Consider the following 17,986-nt stretch of genomic DNA (forward strand, 5'->3'; position numbering starts at 1 on the left):
AAGCAGCCGAAGCACCCTCGGGCTCGCCGGAATCTTTCCAGAAAGTGCTGAGGGGCTCCGAACCTCCCCTTCCGGAGACCCCCGAGCCCCTCCCCCCATCCCTTCCGGAGACCCCCCCCCGAGCCCCTCCCCCCCCTCCCTTCCGGAGATCCCCGAAGCCATTCCGGAGTTTCCGGCAGCGGTTCCCGAGCGGCGCCGGCGGAGCCCGAGGCCGTTCGCCGCCCCCCGAAACGGTTCCGAAGCAGGTCCGGAAGTTGCCAGGCGACTCCGGAGTTTGCCGAGAGATCCCGAAGCCCTGCGGAGGTTCTCGAAGCGATTCCAGCCACCCACGAAGCGGCCCCGGAGATCGCCCGGAGGTTCCGAAGCGGTTCCGGAGAGGCCCGAACCTCCTCCCCCTTTGCGGAAGGTTTCGAGCGGCTCCGGACATCGCTGAGACCGTTCCGCAAAGCCCCGAAACGGTTCCGAAGCGGTTCCGGAGATCCCCGAGGCGGCTCCGGAAGTCGCCAAGCGACTCCGGAGGTTCCCGAAGCGATTCCGGAAACTCCCGAAGTTGCACCGAAGTAATTCCGGAGCTTCACGAAGAGATCCCGGAAGTTTCCGAGCGGTCGTGAAGCGGTTCCGGAGAGTCCCGAGCGGCTCCGGAAGTTGCCGAGCGGCTCCGGAAGTTGCCGAGCCGGCCGGCCCTCAGCGCTCGCCCCCGGCCCCCGTCGCCCCCGGACCCCCCGAACCGGAGCCGCCCCCGGCCCGGCCCCGCTCCCTCGGCCCCGGGGGGGGCCCGGACCCGCCCCGGCCCCGCCGCCCCGGCCCGGCAGGATGATCAAGCTGTTCTCGCTGAAGCAGCAGAAGAAGGAGGAGGAATCGGCGGGCGGCACCAAGAGCTCCAGCAAAAAGGCCTCGGCCGCGCAGCTCCGCATCCAGAAAGGTCTGAGGGGAGGCGGCGGGCACGAACCGGGCCCGGCAGGGCCGCACACTGGGGCCAGTGCGGGTCCCAAACTGGGGCCAGTGCGGGTCCTAAACTGGGGCCAGTAATGGCTGGGAACTGGGGCCAGTAAAGGTCCCCGACTGGGCCCAGTCAGGGCCTCGAACTGGGGCCAGTAACGGCCACAGACTGGGGCCGGTGAGGGCCTCAGACTGCGGCCAGCAAGGGCTGGGAAGGGCGGCCGGTAACGGCCACAGACTGGGCCCAGTAAGGGCCTCAGACTGGGGCAAGGGGGGGTCCCAAACTGGGCCCAGTAAGGGTTCCAAACTGGGGCCAGTAAGGGTCCCAAACTGGAGCCAGTAAGGGTTCCAAACTGGGCCCAGTAAGGGTTCCAAACTGGGCCCAGTAAGGGTCCCAAACTGGGGCCAGTAAGGGCTGCAAACTGGGGCCAGTAAGGGCCTCAAACTGGGGCCAGTGAGGGTTCCAATCTGGGCCCAGTAAGGGTTCCAAACTGGGCCCAGTAAGGGTCCCAAACTGGGGCCAGTAAGGGCCTCGAACTGGGCCCAGTAAGGGCCTCGAACTGGGGCCAGTAAGGGTCCCAAACTGGGCCCAGTAAGGGTCCCAAACTGGGGCCAGTAAGGGCCTCGAACTGTGGCCAGTAAGGGCCTCGAACTGGGCCCAGTAAGGGCTGCAAACTGGGGCCAGTAAGGGATTCGAACTGGGCCCAGTAAGGGTTCCAAACTGGGCCCAGTAAGGGTTCCAAACTGGGGCCAGTAAGGGTTCCAACCTGGGGCCAGTAAGGGCCTCGAACTGGGCCCAGTAAGGGATTCAGACTGGGCCCAGTAAGGGTTCCAAACTGGGTCCAGTAAGGGTTCCAAACTGGGTCCAGTAAGGGTTCCAAACTGGGTCCAGTAAGGGCCTCGAACTGGGGCCAGTAAGGGACAGGTACTGCGACCAGTAAGGGACAGGTACTGGGACCAGTAAGGGACTGATACTGGGACCAGTCAGGGACAGGTACTGGGACCAGTCTGGGGCACAAACTGGGACCAGTAAGGGACAGGTACTGGGACCAGTCAGGGGCACAAACTGGGACCAGTCAGAGGCACAAACTGGGCCCAGTAAGGGGCAGGTACTGGGACCAGTCAGGGGCACAAACTGGGACCAGTAAAGGGCACAAACTGGGACCAGTAAGGGGCAGGTACTGGGACCAGTAAGGGGCACAAACTGGGACCAGTAAGGGGCAGGTACTGGGCCCAGTAAGGGGCAGGTACTGGGACCAGTCAGGGGCACAAACTGGGACCAGTAAAGGGCACAAACTGGGACCAGTAAGGGACAGGTACTGGGACCCGTCAGTGGCACAAACTGGTCCCAGTCAGGGGCAGGTACTGGGACCAGTAAAGGGCTCAAACTGGGACCAATAAGGGGCACATACTGGGACCAGTCAGTGGCACAAACTGGGACCAGTCAGGGGCAGGTACTGGGACCAGTAAAGGGCTCAAACTGGGACCAGTAAAGGGCACAAACTGGTCCCAGTTCAGGGCAGGTACTGGTCCCAGTTAGGATCACATACTGGTCCCAGTTAGGATCACATACTGGTCCCAGTTAGGGGCAGGTACTGGTCCCAGTTAGGATCACATACTGGTCCCAGTTAGGGGCAGGTACTGGTCCCAGTTAGGATCACATACTGGTCCCAGTTAGGGGCTGGTACTGGTCCCAGTTCGGGGCAGGTACTGGTCCCAGTTAGGATCACATACTGGTCCCAGTTAGGGGCAGGTACTGGTCCCAGTTAGGATCACATACTGGTCCCAGTTAGGATCACATACTGGTCCCAGTTAGGATCACATACTGATCCCAGTTAGCATCACATACTGGTCCCAGTTAGGATCACATACTGGTCCCAGTTAGGATCACATACTGGTCCCAGTTCGAGGCAGGTACTGGTCCCAGTAAGGCTTTGCTGAGCATCCCAGTATGGCCCCAGTGGGGGTCAGGTGCTGGCCCCAGTATGGACCAGTATGGCCCAGTTTGGTTCCAGTATGGCCCAGTATGGCCCAGTATGGCCCAGTATGGCCCAGTATGGCCCAGTATAGCTGCAGTGATTCCCAGTATGGCTCAGTTTGGTCCCAGTATGGCCCAGTATGGTCCAGTATAGCTGCAGTGATTCCCAGTATGGACCAGTATGGCCCAGTATGTTCCCAGTATGGCCCAGTATAGCTGCAGTGATTCCCAGTATGGACCAGTATGGCCCAGTATGGTCCCAGTATGGCCCAGTATAGCTGCAGTGATTCCCAGTATGGACCAGTATGGCCCAGTATGGTCCTAGTATGGCCCAGTATAGCTGCAGTGATTACCAGTATGGACCAGTATGGTTCCAGTATGGCCCCAGTTTGGTCCCAGTGGGTCCCAGTATGGTCCCAGTATGGCCCCAGTATGGTTCCAGTATGGCCCCAGTATGGCCCCAGTTTGGTCCCAGTATCGTCCCAGTTTTTTCCCAGTATGGCTCCAGTGATTCCCAGTATGGTCCCAGTATGGCCCAGTATGGTCCCAGTGTGGCCCAGTATCGTCCCAGTATGGCCCCAGTATGGTCCCACTATGGCCCAGTATGGCCCCAGTTTTGTCCCAGAATGGTCCCAGTTTGTTCCCAGTTTGATCCCAGTATGGCCCCAGTTTGTTCCCAGTTTGATCCCAGTATGGCCCCAGTTTGTTCCCATTTTGATCCCAGTATGGCCCCAGTATGGTCCCAGTTTGTTCCCAGTATGGCCCCAGTACGGTCCCAGTTTGATCCCAGTATGGCCCCAGTATGGCCCCAGTTTGGTCCCAGTATGGCTCCAGTATGGCCCAGTATGGCCCAGTATGGTCCCAGTATGGCCCCAGTATGGTCCCAGTTTGTTCCCAGTTTGGCCCCAGTATGGCTCCAGTGATTCCCAGTATGGCCCAGTATGGCCCCAGTTTGGCCCCAGTTTGTTCCCAGTTTGGTCCCAGTATGGTCCCAGTTTGTTCCCAGTTTGATCCCAGTATGGCCCAGTTGTGCTGGGGATGGGCCAGGGAGGGCTTGGGCTCTCAGGGTTGTCATGGCCGTGCCACCTGAGTGTCACCTGTGTCACCTGAGTGTGTCACCTGTGTCACCTGAGTGTGTCACCTGTGTCCATGTTTGTCACCCGTGTCACCGCCGTCTCACCTGTGTCCCCATGTCCCTGTGTGTCCCCGTGTCACTGCTGCCACCCCTGTGTCCCCGTGTGTCACCTGTGTCACCCATGTCACCGTTGTCCCTGTCTGTGCCACCTGTGTCCCCATGTGTCTCTGTGTGTCCCCGTGTGTCCCTGTTTGTCCCCAGCTGTCCTGGTGTGTCCCCGTGTGTCCCCAGCTGTCCCCATTTGTCCCTGTGTCCCTGTGCCCACTGTCCCCAATGTCCCCAGTTTTCCTCCCTGTCCCCTCCCTGTCCCTCTGTCCCTGCTCTCCCCTCAGTGTCCCCAGTGTCCCCTCACTGTCCCTGTGTCCCCACTGTCCCCAATGTCCCCAGTGTTCCCTCACTGTCCCTGTGTCCCCACTGTCCCCAATGTCCCCAGTGTTCCCTCATGTCCCCTCACTGTCCCCTCACTGTCCCCTGTCCCTCACTGTCCTCAATGTCCCTGTGTCCCCTCAGTGTCCCCTCACTGTCCCCTCAGTGTCCCCAATCTCCCCTGACTGTCCCCAATGTCCCCTCAGTGTCCCCAATCTCCCCTGACTGTCCCCAATATCCCCTCAGTGTCCTCAATGTCCCCTGACTGTCCCCAATGTCCCCTCAGTGTCCCTGCTGTCCCCTGACTGTCCCCAATGTCCCCCGCAGACATCAACGAGCTGAACCTGCCCAAGACGTGTGAGATCGATTTCCCGTCACTGTCCCCTCTGTGTCCCCTCAGTGTCCCCAATGTCCCCTGACTGTCCCTGTGCCCTCAGTGTCCCTGCTGTCCCCTGACTGTCCCCAAGGTCCCCATCTGTCCCCAGACATCAACGAGCTGAACCTGCCCAAGACGTGTGAGATCGAATCCCCGTCACTGTCCCCTCAGTGTCCCCTCAGTGTCCCTGCTGTCCCTGTCCCCTCAGTGTCCCCAATGTCCCCTCAGTGTCCCCAATGTCCCCTGACTGTCCCCAATGTCCCTGTTTGTCCCCAGACATCAACGAGCTGAACCTGCCCAAGACGTGTGAGATCGATTTCTCAGACCAGGACGATCTGCTGCACTTCCGCCTGCTGATCTGCCCCGACGAGGTGGGGCTGGCACCGGGGACATGGGGACATGGGGAGGACATGGGGGGACATGGGGACACACCTGGGACACCTGGGACACCTGCTGATCTGCCCCGACGAGGTGGGGCTGGCACCGGGGACATGGGGACATGGGGAGGACATGGGGGGACATGGGGACACACCTGGGACACCTGGGACACCTGCTGATCTGCCCCGACGAGGTGGGGCTGGCACCGGGGACATGGGGACATTGGGGACACACCTGGGGACATGGGGGGACATGGGGACACACCTGGGACACCTGCTGATCTGCCCCGACGAGGTGGGGCTGGCACCGGGGGACATGGGGACATTGGGGACATTGGGGACAGCTGGGGGGACACCTGGGACACCTGGGACACCTGGGACACCTGCTGATCTGCCCCGACGAGGTGGGGCTGGCACAGGGGGGACATGGGGACATTGGGGACATGGGGAGGACATGGGGGGACATGGGGACACACCTGGGACACACCTGGGACACCTGCTGATCTGCCCCGACGAGGTGGGGCTGGCACGGGGGGACACCTGGGGACATTGGGGGGACATGGGGACACACCTGGGACACCTGGGGACACACCTGGGACACCCCTGGGACACCTGGGGACATGGGGGGACATGGGGACACACCTGGGGACATGGGGACACACCTGGGGACATGGGGACACACCTGGGGACACACCTGGGACACCTGCTGATCTGCCCCGACGAGGTGGGGCTGGCACCGGGGACATGGGGACATTGGGGGGACATGGGGGGACATGGGGACACACCTGGGGACATGGGGACACACCTGGGGACAAGGGGGGACATGGGGACACAGCTGGGGACACACCTGGGACACCTGCTGATCTGCCCCGACGAGGTGGGGCTGGCACCAGGACATGGGGGACATGGGGACAGCTGGGGGGACACCTGGGACAGCTGGGACACATGGGGACACCTGGGGACACACCTGGGGACACACCTGGGGACACCTGGGGACACACCTGGGACACCTGGGGGGCACCTGGGGACACCTGGGACAGTTGGGGGGCACCTGGGGACACCTGGGACAGTTGGGACACATGGGGACACACCTGGGACAGCTGGGGGACACCTGGGGCACCTGGGGGGCAGCTGGGGACACCTGGGGAACTTGGGGGACACTTGGGGGGGACACCTGTGGGGCACCTCCCTGGGGAACCTCACTGTGTCACCTGGGGCACCTGTGTCACCTCCTGTCCCCTCCCCGTGTCACTCTGGGGTCCCTCCTGTCCCTGTCCCCTTGCTGTCCCTGTCCCCTGCTGTCCCTGTCCCTGTCCCCTCCTGTCCCTGTCCCCTTGCTGTCCCTGTCCCTGTCCCCCTGTCCCCTGCTGTCCCCCCCGTGACGTTTCTCTGTCCCCAGGGTTTCTACAAGGGCGGCAAATTCGTCTTCAGCTTCAAGGTCAGTGCTGGGCCACCAACCCCCCACAATGGCCACCAAACCCCTCCTGTGGCCACCAAACCCCCCCTGTGGCCACCAAACCCCTCCTGTGGCCACCAAACCCTTCCTGTGGCCACCAAGCCCCCCCTGTGGCCACCAACCCCCCCCCGTGGCCACCAAACCCCCACAATGGCCACCAAACCCCCCCTGTGGCCACCAAACCCCCCCTGTGGCCACCAAACCCTTCCTGTGGCCACCAACCCCCCCTGTGGCCACCAACCCCTCCACAATGGCCACCAAACCCTTCCTGTGGCCACCAACCCCCCCCCTGTGGCCACCAACCCCCCCTGTGGCCACCAACCCCCCCACAATGGCCACCAAACCCTTCCTGTGGCCACCAAACCCCCCCTGTGGCCACCAAACCCCTCCTGTGGCCACCAACCCCCCCACAATGGCCACCAAACCCCCCCTGTGGCCACCAAACCCCCCCTGTGGCCACCAAACCCCTCCTGTGGCCACCAAACCCCTCCTGTGGCCACCAGGGGTGACTCAGTGGCCACCAGGGGTGACTCAGTGGCCACCAGGGGTGACAGGGTGGCCCCTGGGGGGTTGGTGGCCACCGGGGGTGACTCGGTGGCCCTGAGGCCAGCTGAGGGCTGGGGGTCACTTGGTGGCCACCAGGGGTGACGGGGTGGCCACCAGGGTGATGTGGGTGGCCCCTGGACACTGCCAGGTGGCCCTGGGGGGTTGGTGGCCCCCCAGGGGGGGTTGGTGGCCCCTGGGGGGGTTGGTGGCCCCCCAGGGGGGTTGGTGGCCCCCTGGGCTGATGGGGTGGCCCTGGGGGCGTTGGTGGCCCTGGGGGGGGGGGGGTTGGTGGCCCCTGGGCGTTGGTGGCCCCTGGGGTGACTGGGTGGCCACCAGGGGTGATTCGGTGGCCCCTGGACCCTGCCTGGTGGCCCTGGGGGGGTTGGTGGCCCCAGGGGGGTTGGTGGCCCTTGGGGGTGACCTGGTGGCCCCAGGGGGGTGTTGGTGGCCCCCGGAGGTGACTCGGTGGCCCCTGGGGCGTTGATGGCCCCTGGACCCTGCCTGGTGGCCCCTGGGGTGGCTCGGTGGCCCCTGGACCCTGCCTGGTGGCCCCTGGGGCGTTGGTGGCCCCCAGGGGTGACTCTGTGGTCCTGGGGGGGTTGGTGGCCCCCGGGCTGATGGGGTGGCCCGGGGGGGCGTTGGTGGCCCCAGGGGGTGACTCTGTGGTCCTGGGGGCGTTGGTGGCCCCAGGTGTGACTCGGTGGCCCCCGTGGCGTTGGTGGCCCCCGGGCTGACGGGGTGGCTGCGGCGGTGACTCGGTGGCCCTGGGGGTGACTCAGTGGCCCCGGGGAGGGGGTTGGTGGCCCTGGGGGGGATTTGGTGGCCCCTGGGGGGCGTTGGTGGCCCCAGGCTGACGGGGTGGCCCCTGGACACTGCTTGGTGGCCCCGGGGGGGCGTTGGTGGCCCCTGGGGTCACTCAGTGTCCCCACGGGGCGTTGGTGGCCCCAGGTGTGACTTGGTGGCCTCTGTCCCGCAGGTGGGCCAGGGCTACCCGCACGACCCGCCCAAGGTGAAGTGCGAGACGATGGTGTACCACCCCAACATCGACCTGGAGGGCAACGTGTGCCTCAACATCCTCAGGTGGGACACCGGGGACACCTGGGACACCTGGGACACCTGGGGGGGGCTAGGGACACACCTGGAGGGCAACGTGTGCCTCAACATCCTCAGGTGGGACACCGGGGACACCTGGGACACCTGGGACACCTGGGGGGGCTAGGGACACACCTGGAGGGCAACGTGTGCCTCAACATCCTCAGGTGGGACACCGGGGACACCTGGGACACCTGGGGGGCACCTGGGACACCTGGGGGGGCTAGGGACACACCTGGAGGGCAACGTGTGCCTCAACATCCTCAGGTGGGACACCTGGGACACACCTGGGGACACCTGGGGGGCTGTGACACACCTGGGGGGGCAACGTGTGCCTCAACATCCTCAGGTGGGACACCTGGGGGACACCTGGGGGGACACCTGGGGGGGCAACGTGTGCCTCAACATCCTCAGGTGGGACACCTGGGACACCTGGGGGGACACCTGGGGGGACACCTGGGGGAGCAATGTGTGCCTCAACATCCTCAGGTGGGACACCTAGGGGACACCTGGGGGGCTGTGACACACTTGGGGGGCTGTGACCACTGGCTGTGGTGGCCACACAGACCACTGACCACACTGACCACTGACCACTGACCACACTGACTGCACTGACCACACTGACCACACTGACCACACTGACCACTGACCACACTGACCACTGACCACACTGACCACACTGACTGCACTGACCACACTGACCACGCTGACCACACTGACCACTGACCACACTGACCACACTGACCACTGACCACACTGACCACTGACCACACTGACCACACTGACCACTGACCACACTGACCACGCTGACCACACTGACCACTGACCACACTGACCACGCTGACCACACTGACCACTGACCACACTGACCACTGACCACACTGATCACACTGACCACTGACCACACTGACCACGCTGACCACACTGACCACTGACCACACTGACCACTGACCACACTGACTGCACTGACCACACTGACCACACTGACTGCACTGACCACTGACCACACTGACCACTGACCACACTGACTGCACTGACCACACTGACCACACTGACCACACTGACCACACTGACCACACTGACCACACTGACCACGCTGACCACTGACCACACTGACCACGCTGACCACACTGACCACTGACCACACTGACCACGCTGACCACACTGACCACTGACCACATTGACCACACTGACCACTGACCACACTGACCACATTGACCACACTGACCACGCTGACCACACTGACCACACTGACCACGCTGACCACACTGACCACTGACCACACTGACCACACTGACCACTGACCACACTGACCACTGACCACACTGACCACACTGACCACTGACCACACTGACCACGCTGACCACACTGACCACTGACCACACTGACCACGCTGACCACACTGACCACTGACCACGCTGACCACTGACCACACTGACCACGCTGACCACACTGACCACTGACCACACTGACCACGCTGACCACACTGACCACTGACCACATTGACCACACTGACCACTGACCACACTGACCACATTGACCACACTGACCACGCTGACCACACTGACCACACTGACCACACTGACCACACTGACCACGCTGACCACACTGACCACACTGACCACACTGACCACGCTGACCACACTGACCACTGACCACACTGACCACGCTGACCACACTGACCACACTGACCACGCTGACCACACTGACCACACTGACCACACTGACCACACTGACCACTGACCACACTGACCACGCTGACCACGCTGACCACACTGACCACACTGACCACACTGACCACACTGACCACACTGACCACTGACCACACTGACCATGCTGACCACACTGACCACTGACCACTGACCACACTGACCACGCTGACCACACTGACCACTGACCACATTGACCACACTGACCACTGACCACACTGACCACTGACCCCACTGACCACACTGACCACTGACCACGCTGACCACACTGACCACACTGACCACACTGACCACTGACCACACTGACCACACTGACCACTGACCACACTGACCACGCTGACCACACTGACCACTGACCACATTGACCACCTGCCCACTGACCGCAATGACCACACTGACCACCTGCCCACTGACCGCAATGACTGCACTGACCACACTGACCACACTGACCACACTGACCACTGACCACACTGACCACACTGACCACACTGACTGCACTGACCACGCTGACCACGCTGACCACACTGACCACTGACCACACTGACCGCCTGCCCACTGACCGCAATGACTGCACTGACCACACTGACCACACTGACCACACTGACCACTGACCGCACTGACCACTGACACCACTGATCACACTGACCACACTGACCACACTGATCACACTGGCCACTGGCCGCTGACTGCTGCCCACTGACCACACTGACCACCACACTGACCACCACCCGCTGACCCCACTGACCACTGACTGCACTGACCACCTGCCACTGACTGCTGACCACTGACTATGGACCACTGACCACTGACTATGGACCACTGATCACTGCCTGCTGAGCACTGACCACTGAGCACTGACCACTGACTATGGACCACTGAGCACTGACCACTGCCTGCTGACCACTGCCTGCTGAGCACTGACTGCTGAGCACTGACTGCTGAGCACTGACCACTAACTATGGACCACTGAGCACTGCCCGCTGACCACTGACCACTGATTATGGGCCGCTGACTACTGACCGCTGACCACTGACCACTGATTATGGACCACTGACCACTGAGCGCTGACCACTGACCACTGAGCACTGACCACTGACTGTGGACCACTGAGCACTGCCCACTGACCACTGACTATGGACCACTGACCACTGACTATGGACCACTGACCACTGCCCACTAAGCACTGACTATGGACCACTGCCCGCTGACCGCAGTGCCTGCTGCCGATGGCCGCGGCCGCGGTGACCATGGTGACCGCAGTGCCCGCTGGCTGTGGCCGCAGTGGCCACAGTGCCCACTGACCACGGCCGCAGTGGCCGCAGTGGCTGCAGTGCCCACTGGTCACAGTGGCCATAGCAGTGGCCGCAGTGGCCAAAGTGGCCGTAGCAGTGGCCGCAGAGGCCGTGGCAGTGGCTGCAGTGGCCGCAGTGGCCGTGGCAGTGGCCGCAGTGGCCATGGCCGCAGTGTCCATGGCAGTGTCCATGGCAGTGTCCATGGCCGCAGTGTCCATGGCAGTGTCCATGGCAGTGTCCATGGCCGCAGTGGCCGCAGTGTCCATGGCAGTGGCCACAGTGGCCGCAGTGACCGATGGCCGCAGTGTCCGTAGCAGTGGCCGCAGTGTCCGCAGTGGCCGCTGACCGCCGGGCGCGGTTTCCCCGCAGGGAGGACTGGAAGCCGGTGCTGACCATCAACTCCATCATCTACGGCCTGCAGTACCTGTTCCTGGTGAGACACCTGGGGACACCTGGGGGGGGGGACACACCTGGGGGGCATGGGGACACACCTGGGGGGGCATGGGGACACACCTGGGGACATGGGGACACACCTGGGGGACACACCTGGGGACACACCTGGGGGGACACCTGGGGACACACCTGGGGAGGAGACACACCTGGGGACACACCTGGGGGGGACACCTGGGGGGGCACCTGGGGGGGCATGGGGACACACCTGGGGGGACACATGGGGGGACACACCTGGGGGAACACACCTGGGGGGACATGGGGACAAACCTGGGGACACACCTGGGGGGCCACACACCTGGGGGGACATGGGGACAGGGACACCTGGGGGGACACACCTGGGGACACACCTGGGGGGCATGGGGACACACCTGGGGGGATATGAGGACAGGGACACCTGGGGGGACACACCTGGGGACATGGGGACACACCTGGGGACACACCTGGGGACACAGCTGGGGACATGGGGACACACCTGGGGACACACCTGGGGACAATCTGGGGACATGGGGAAACACCTGGGGGGACACACCTGGGGGGACCCTGGGGACACACCTGGGGACATGGGGACACCTGGGGGGGTTCCTGGGGAGGGTTTTGGGGTCCTGGGGGGGTTTTGGGGGAATTCTGGGGTCCCCCTGACCCCAAATGGCCCCCCCAGACCCCAAACCCCAAACCTGGGCTGGTGGATTTGGGGGGGTGTTGGGGATTTTAGGGGATTTGGGGGGGTTGGGGGTTTTGGGGGGTTTGGGGGGATTTTGGGGGATTTTAGGGGATTCTGGGGGGTTTTGGGGATTTTTGGGGGGATTTTAGGGAGTTCTGGGGGGTTTTAGGGGATTCTGGGGGGGTTTGGGGGGTTTTAGGGATTTCTGGGGGGTTTTATGGGATTTTTGGGGGGGATTTTAGGGAATTCTGGGGGGTTTTAGGGGATTTTGGGGGGATTTTGGGGGGTTTGGGGGGATTTTGGGGGGTTTGGGGGGATTTGGGGGGGGTTTTGGGGATTTTTGGGGGGATTTTGGGGATTTTTGGGGGGATTTTGGGGATTTTTGGGGGGATTTTAGGGGACTCTGGGGGGTTTTGGGGATTTCTTGGAGGATTTTGGGGAATTCTGGGGGGGTTCTAGTGGATTTTTGGGGGGATTTTAGGGAATTCTGGGGGTTTTGGGGATTTTTTGGGGGATTTTGGGGAATTCTGGGGGGTTCTAGTGGATTTTGGGGGGGTTTTTAGGGAATTCTGGGGGGTTTTGGGGATTTTTGGGGGGATTTTAGGAATTTCTGGGGGATTTTAGGGAATTCTGGGGGATTTTAGGAAATTCTGGGGGATTTTAGGGAATTCTGAGGGGTTTTGGGGATTTTTGGGGGGATTTTAGGGAGTTCTGGGGGATTTTAGGGGGGTTTGGGGGGATATTAGGGGATTCTGGGGGTTTGGGGGGATTTTGGGGGGGATTTAAGGGAATTCTGGGGGATTTTGGGGATTTTTTGGGAGATTTTAGGGAATTCTGGGGGTTTGGGGGGATTTTTGGGATTTGGGTTTTGTGAAGGGATTTTGGGGGGATTTGGGGGGAATTTTGGGGTCCCCCAGAAGGAGCCAAACCCCGAGGACCCCCTGAACAAGGGGAACCCCAAAACGGGACCCAAACCCCAACCAAGGGCTGATGGGATTTGGGGCTGGGAAGGGATTTTGGGGCTGTTTTAGGCAATTCTGGGATTTGGGGCTGTGAAGGGATTTTGGGGGGATTTGGTGGCTCTTTAGGGAATTCTGGGGGGGGGTTAGGTGATTCTGGGATTGGGGGATTTTGGGGTGTCTCCCCCCCATATTTTAGCATCCCCCTGACCCTAAATCTCCCCCCAGGAGCCGAACCCTTCCAAGGGCTGCTGGGATTTGGGGCGATTTTAGGCATTTTTGGGATTGGGGCTGTGATGGGATTTTGGGATGGTTTTAGGTAAATTCTGGGGTTCCCCTGACCCCAAATCTCCCTCCAGAAGGAGCCAAACCCCGAGGACCCCCTGAACAAGGGGAACCCCAAAACGGGACCCAAACCCCAACGCAGAACTGATGGGATTTGGGGCTGGGAAGGGATTTTGGGGGGATTTTAGGCAATTTTGGGATTTGGGGCTCTGAAGGGATTTTGGGGTGTCTCTCCCACATTTTTTGGGATCCCTCAGACCCCAAATGTCCCCCCAGGAGCCGAACCCCACCAAGGGCTGATGGGATTTGGGGCTGTGAAGGGATTTTGGGGCAATTTTCGGCAATTGTGGGATTTGGGCTGCATGAAGCGATTTTGGGGCGGTTTTAGGTAAATTCTGGGGTTCCCCTGACCCCAAATCTGCCCCCAGGAGCCGAACCCCGAGGATCCCCTGAACAAGGAGGCTGCTGAGGTGCTGCAGAGCAACCGGCGCCTGTTTGAGCAGAACGTGCAGCGCTCGCTGCGGGGCGGCTACGTGGGCGCCACCTACTTCGAGCGCTGCCTCAAGTGACCCCGGGACGGCCCCCAGAGCAACCCCCAGGGAGGAAAAGGAATAATAATAATAATAATTAATAATTCATAACCCACCGAGAAAAAAATCCAATAAACATCTGCAGAGGAATGGCCCCGAAAAAAATCCCGAGAAAAATCTGCAGAGGAATGACCCAAAAAACCCCAAAATACCTGAAAAACCCAATAAAAATCTGCAGAGGAATGACCCAAAAAACCCCAAAATACCCGAAAATCCCAATAAAAATCTGCAGAGGAATACCCTGAGAAAAACCCAAAATACCCAAAAAAATCCCAATAAAAATCTGCTGAGGAATGTCCCAAAAAACCCCAAATACCTGAAAAACCCAATAAAAATCTGCAGAGGAATGGCCCCGAAAAAAGAAACCAACCCGATAAAAATCTGCAGAGGAATGTCCTGAGAAAAACCCAAAATACCCAAAAATCTCAATAAAAATCTGCAGAGAAATCCCCAGGAAGAAAACCCAAAATACCCAAAAAATCCCAATAAAAATCTGCAGAGGCATGGCCCAAAAAACCCCAAAATACCCAAAAATCCCGATAAACATCTGCAGAGGAATGTCCCAAAAAACCCCAAAATACCCCAAAACCCCAATAAACATCTGCAGAGGAATGGCCCCGAAAAAAATCCCAATAAAAATCTGCAGAGGAATGACCCAAAAAACCCCAAAATACCCAAAAATCCCAATAAAAATCTGCAGAGGAATGCCCTGAGAAAAACCCAAAATACCCAAAAAACCCCAATAAAAATCTGCAGAGGAATCCCCAGGAAAAACCCCAAAATACCCAAAAAGCCTAATAAAATCTGCAGAGAAATCCCATTAAAAAACCAAAAATACCCCCCAAAAAATCCAATAAAAATCTGCAGAGAAATCCCATTAAAAAACCCCAAATACCCGCAAAACTCAATAAAAATCTGCAGAGGAATCCCCAGGAAAAAACCCAAAATACCAAAAAAACCCAATAAAAATCTGCTGAGGAATGGCCTCGAAAAAATCCCAATAAAAATCTGCAGAGAAATCCCCATTAAAAAACCCCAAAATAATCCAAAAAACCCAATAAAACCTGCAAAAAATCCCCAGGAAAAAACCCCAAAATAGCCTTAAAAAATCTCAATAAAACTTGCAAAAAATCCTATTAAAAACCCCAAAATAGCCCAAAAAAACCCCAACAGAACCTGCAAAAAATACCCCAAAATCCCAATAAAATCTGCAGAGAAATCCCATTAAAAACCCCAAAATGCCCCAAAAGCCCCAATAAAAATCTGCAGAGAAATCCCATTAAAAACCCCAAAATACCCCAAAAATCCCAATAAAACCTGCAAAAAATCCCCAGGAAAAAAACCCAAAATACCCCAAAAAATCCGAATAAAATCTGCAGAGAAATCCCATTAAAAAACCTAAAATAGCCCTAAAAAATCTCAATAAAACTTGCAAAAAATCCCATTAAAAATCCCAAAATAGCCCTAAAAATCCAAATTAAATCTGAAAAAAATCCCATTAAAAATCCCCAAATAGCCCTAAAAAATCTCAATAAAACCTGCAAAAAATCCCATAAAAAAACCCAAAATACCCCCAAAATCCAAATTAAACCTGCAGAAAAATCCCATTAAAAACCCCAAATAACCCTAAAAAAATCTCAATTAAACCTGAAAAAAATCCCATCAAAAATCCCAAAATAGCCCTAAAAAAATCCAAATTAAACCTGCAGAAAAATCCCATTAAAAACGCCAAAATAGCCCTAAAAAATCCCAATAAAAACTGAAAAAAAAAATCCTATTAAAAACCCCAAAATAGCCCTAAAAATCCGAATTAAACCTGCAGAAAAATCCCATAAAAAACCCCAAAATAGCTCTAAAAATCTGAATTAAACCTGCAAAAAATCCCATTAAAAATCCCAAAATAGCCCTAAAAATCCGAATTAAAGCTGCAAAAAAAATCCCATAAAAAACCCCAAAATAGCCCTAAAAATCTGAATTAAAGCTGCAAAAAAATCCCATTAAAAATCCCCAAATACCCCTAAAAAAATCCCAATTAAACCTGCAAAAAATCCCATTAAAAACCCCAAAATAGCCCTAAAAATCCAAATTAAAGTTGAAAAAAATCCCATTAAAAACCCCAAAATAGCCCTAAAAAAATCCCAATAAAACCTGCAAAAAATCCCATTAAAAAATCCCAAATAACTCTTAAAAAATCTCAATAAAACCTGCAAAAAGTCCCATTAAAAACCCCCAAATAGCCCTAAAAATCTGAATTAAACCTGCAGAAAAATCCCATTAAAAACCCCAAATAACCCTAAAAAAATCTCAATTAAACCTGCAGAAAAATCCCATAAAAAGCCCCAAAATACCCCTAAAAAATCTCAATAAAACCTGCAGGAAAATCCCATTAAAAATCCCAAAATAGCTCTAAAAAATCCCACTAAAACCTGCAAAAAATCCCATTAAAAACCCCAAATAACCCTAAAAAAATCCCAGTAAAACCTGCAAAAAAAGCCCTAAAAAAGGGCAAATAAACCCCTAAAAAAACTCCCCAAAATTCCCAAAAAACCCCCCAAAATCCCAAGAAAACAAACAAAAAAAAGCCCTAAAAAAACCCCAAAAATCAAAAATAAATCCCCCCAAAAATCAAAAATAAATCCCCAAAAAATCCCCCAAAAATTCCAAACAAAAATCCCCAAAATGAAAAAAATCCTCCAAAAATTCCAAAAAAACCTCAAAAATCAAAAACAGATCCCAAAAAATCCCAAGAAAACAAAAATTAACCCAAAAAACCCCAAAATTTAAAAATATCCCAAAAAAGCCCCAAGAAAATGCCCCAAAAAAACCCAAAAAATTTTTTAAAATCCCCCCAAAATTCCCAAAACCCCCCAGAAAAAATCCCCAAAAAATCGAAAATAAATCCAAGAAATCCCAAAAATACCCAAAAATTTTAAAAAAATTTCAAAATTTCCCCAAAATTTAAAAAAAATTCAAAAATTCCCCCAAAATTCCCCCCAAATCCCCAAGCTCCGCCCCCCGGCTCAGGCCACGCCCACTGGTCCTGGCCCCGCCCCTCCCAGGCCCCGCCCTTACCAGGCCACGCCCCCTATTTATGCCCCGCCCCTCCCCCCCCCCAGCGCTGCTCGGGCCGGATTAAAGAGCCAAGGGACTGGTCTGGACTGGTTTATACTGGTCTGTGCTGGTCTGGACTGGTTTATACTGGTCTGGACTGGTTTGGACTGGTCTGTGCTGGTCTGAACTGGTTTGGACTGGTCTGGACTGGTTTGGACTGGTCTGGACTGGTTTATACTGGTCTGTACCGGTCTGGACTGGTCTGTACTGGTTTGGACTGGTCTGGACTGGTTTATACCGGTCTGCAGTGGTTTATACTGGTCTGGACTGGTTTGGACTGGTCTCCACTGGTTTATACTGGTTTGGACTGGCTGGCACTGGGAGGGGGGCGGTACTCATACTGGTTTGTACTGGTTTGTACTGGTTTGTACTGGGAGGGGCACAGTGGGTGTCACTGGTTAAACTGGGTTATACTGGAGGGGTGCTACTGGTTTGTACTGGTTTGTACTGGTTTGTACTGGGAGGGGGTGTGGCTGCTACTGGTTTGTACTGGTTTGAACTGGGGGGGAGGGGGGGGGACACTGGTTAAACTGGGCTGGGCCCAGTCCTGTCCCAGTGCTCCCAGTATGGCCCAGTATGGCCCAGTCCCATTCCCAGTATGGCCCAGTCCCATCCCAGTGCTCCCAGTATGGTCCAGTCCCGTTCCCAGTGCTCCCAGTAC

The 17,986-nt window shown here is 57.2% G+C and overlaps 2 protein-coding genes across 7 annotated transcripts; one reads left to right on the forward strand and one right to left on the reverse strand.

The window, feature by feature from the left end:
- Positions 1–574: 574 nt before the first annotated feature.
- On the forward strand, positions 575–14,749 carry UBE2M (ubiquitin conjugating enzyme E2 M). The gene is made up of 6 exons (XM_084224300.1): positions 575–922; positions 5,071–5,165; positions 6,571–6,609; positions 8,150–8,253; positions 11,636–11,699; positions 14,053–14,749. The coding sequence occupies exons 1-6, from the start codon at positions 814–816 to the stop codon at positions 14,191–14,193; spliced, it is 552 nt and encodes a 183-aa protein (XP_084080426.1). The 5' UTR covers positions 575–813; the 3' UTR covers positions 14,194–14,749.
- LOC311164725 (uncharacterized protein) lies at positions 14,260–17,354 on the reverse strand (the record flags this gene model as incomplete). Of its 6 annotated transcripts, XM_084224298.1 has the most annotated exons (3): positions 16,585–17,354; positions 16,363–16,418; positions 14,260–15,973 (listed from the first exon to the last, which is right to left on the reverse strand). In XM_084224298.1, the coding sequence occupies exon 3, from the start codon at positions 15,238–15,240 to the stop codon at positions 14,260–14,262; it is 981 nt and encodes a 326-aa protein (XP_084080424.1). In that variant the 5' UTR covers positions 15,241–15,973; positions 16,363–16,418; positions 16,585–17,354. The 6 variants fall into 6 exon arrangements, with proteins under 6 accessions (XP_084080424.1, XP_084080422.1, XP_084080420.1 ...); XM_084224296.1 differs by having other exon boundaries at positions 14,260–16,418; XM_084224294.1 differs by having other exon boundaries at positions 14,260–16,139; positions 16,253–17,354.
- Positions 17,355–17,986: the final 632 nt, after the last annotated feature.

Source organism: Fringilla coelebs (assembly GCF_963513975.1).
Source record: "Fringilla coelebs genome assembly, chromosome: 36".
NCBI lineage: Eukaryota > Metazoa > Chordata > Aves > Passeriformes > Fringillidae > Fringilla > Fringilla coelebs.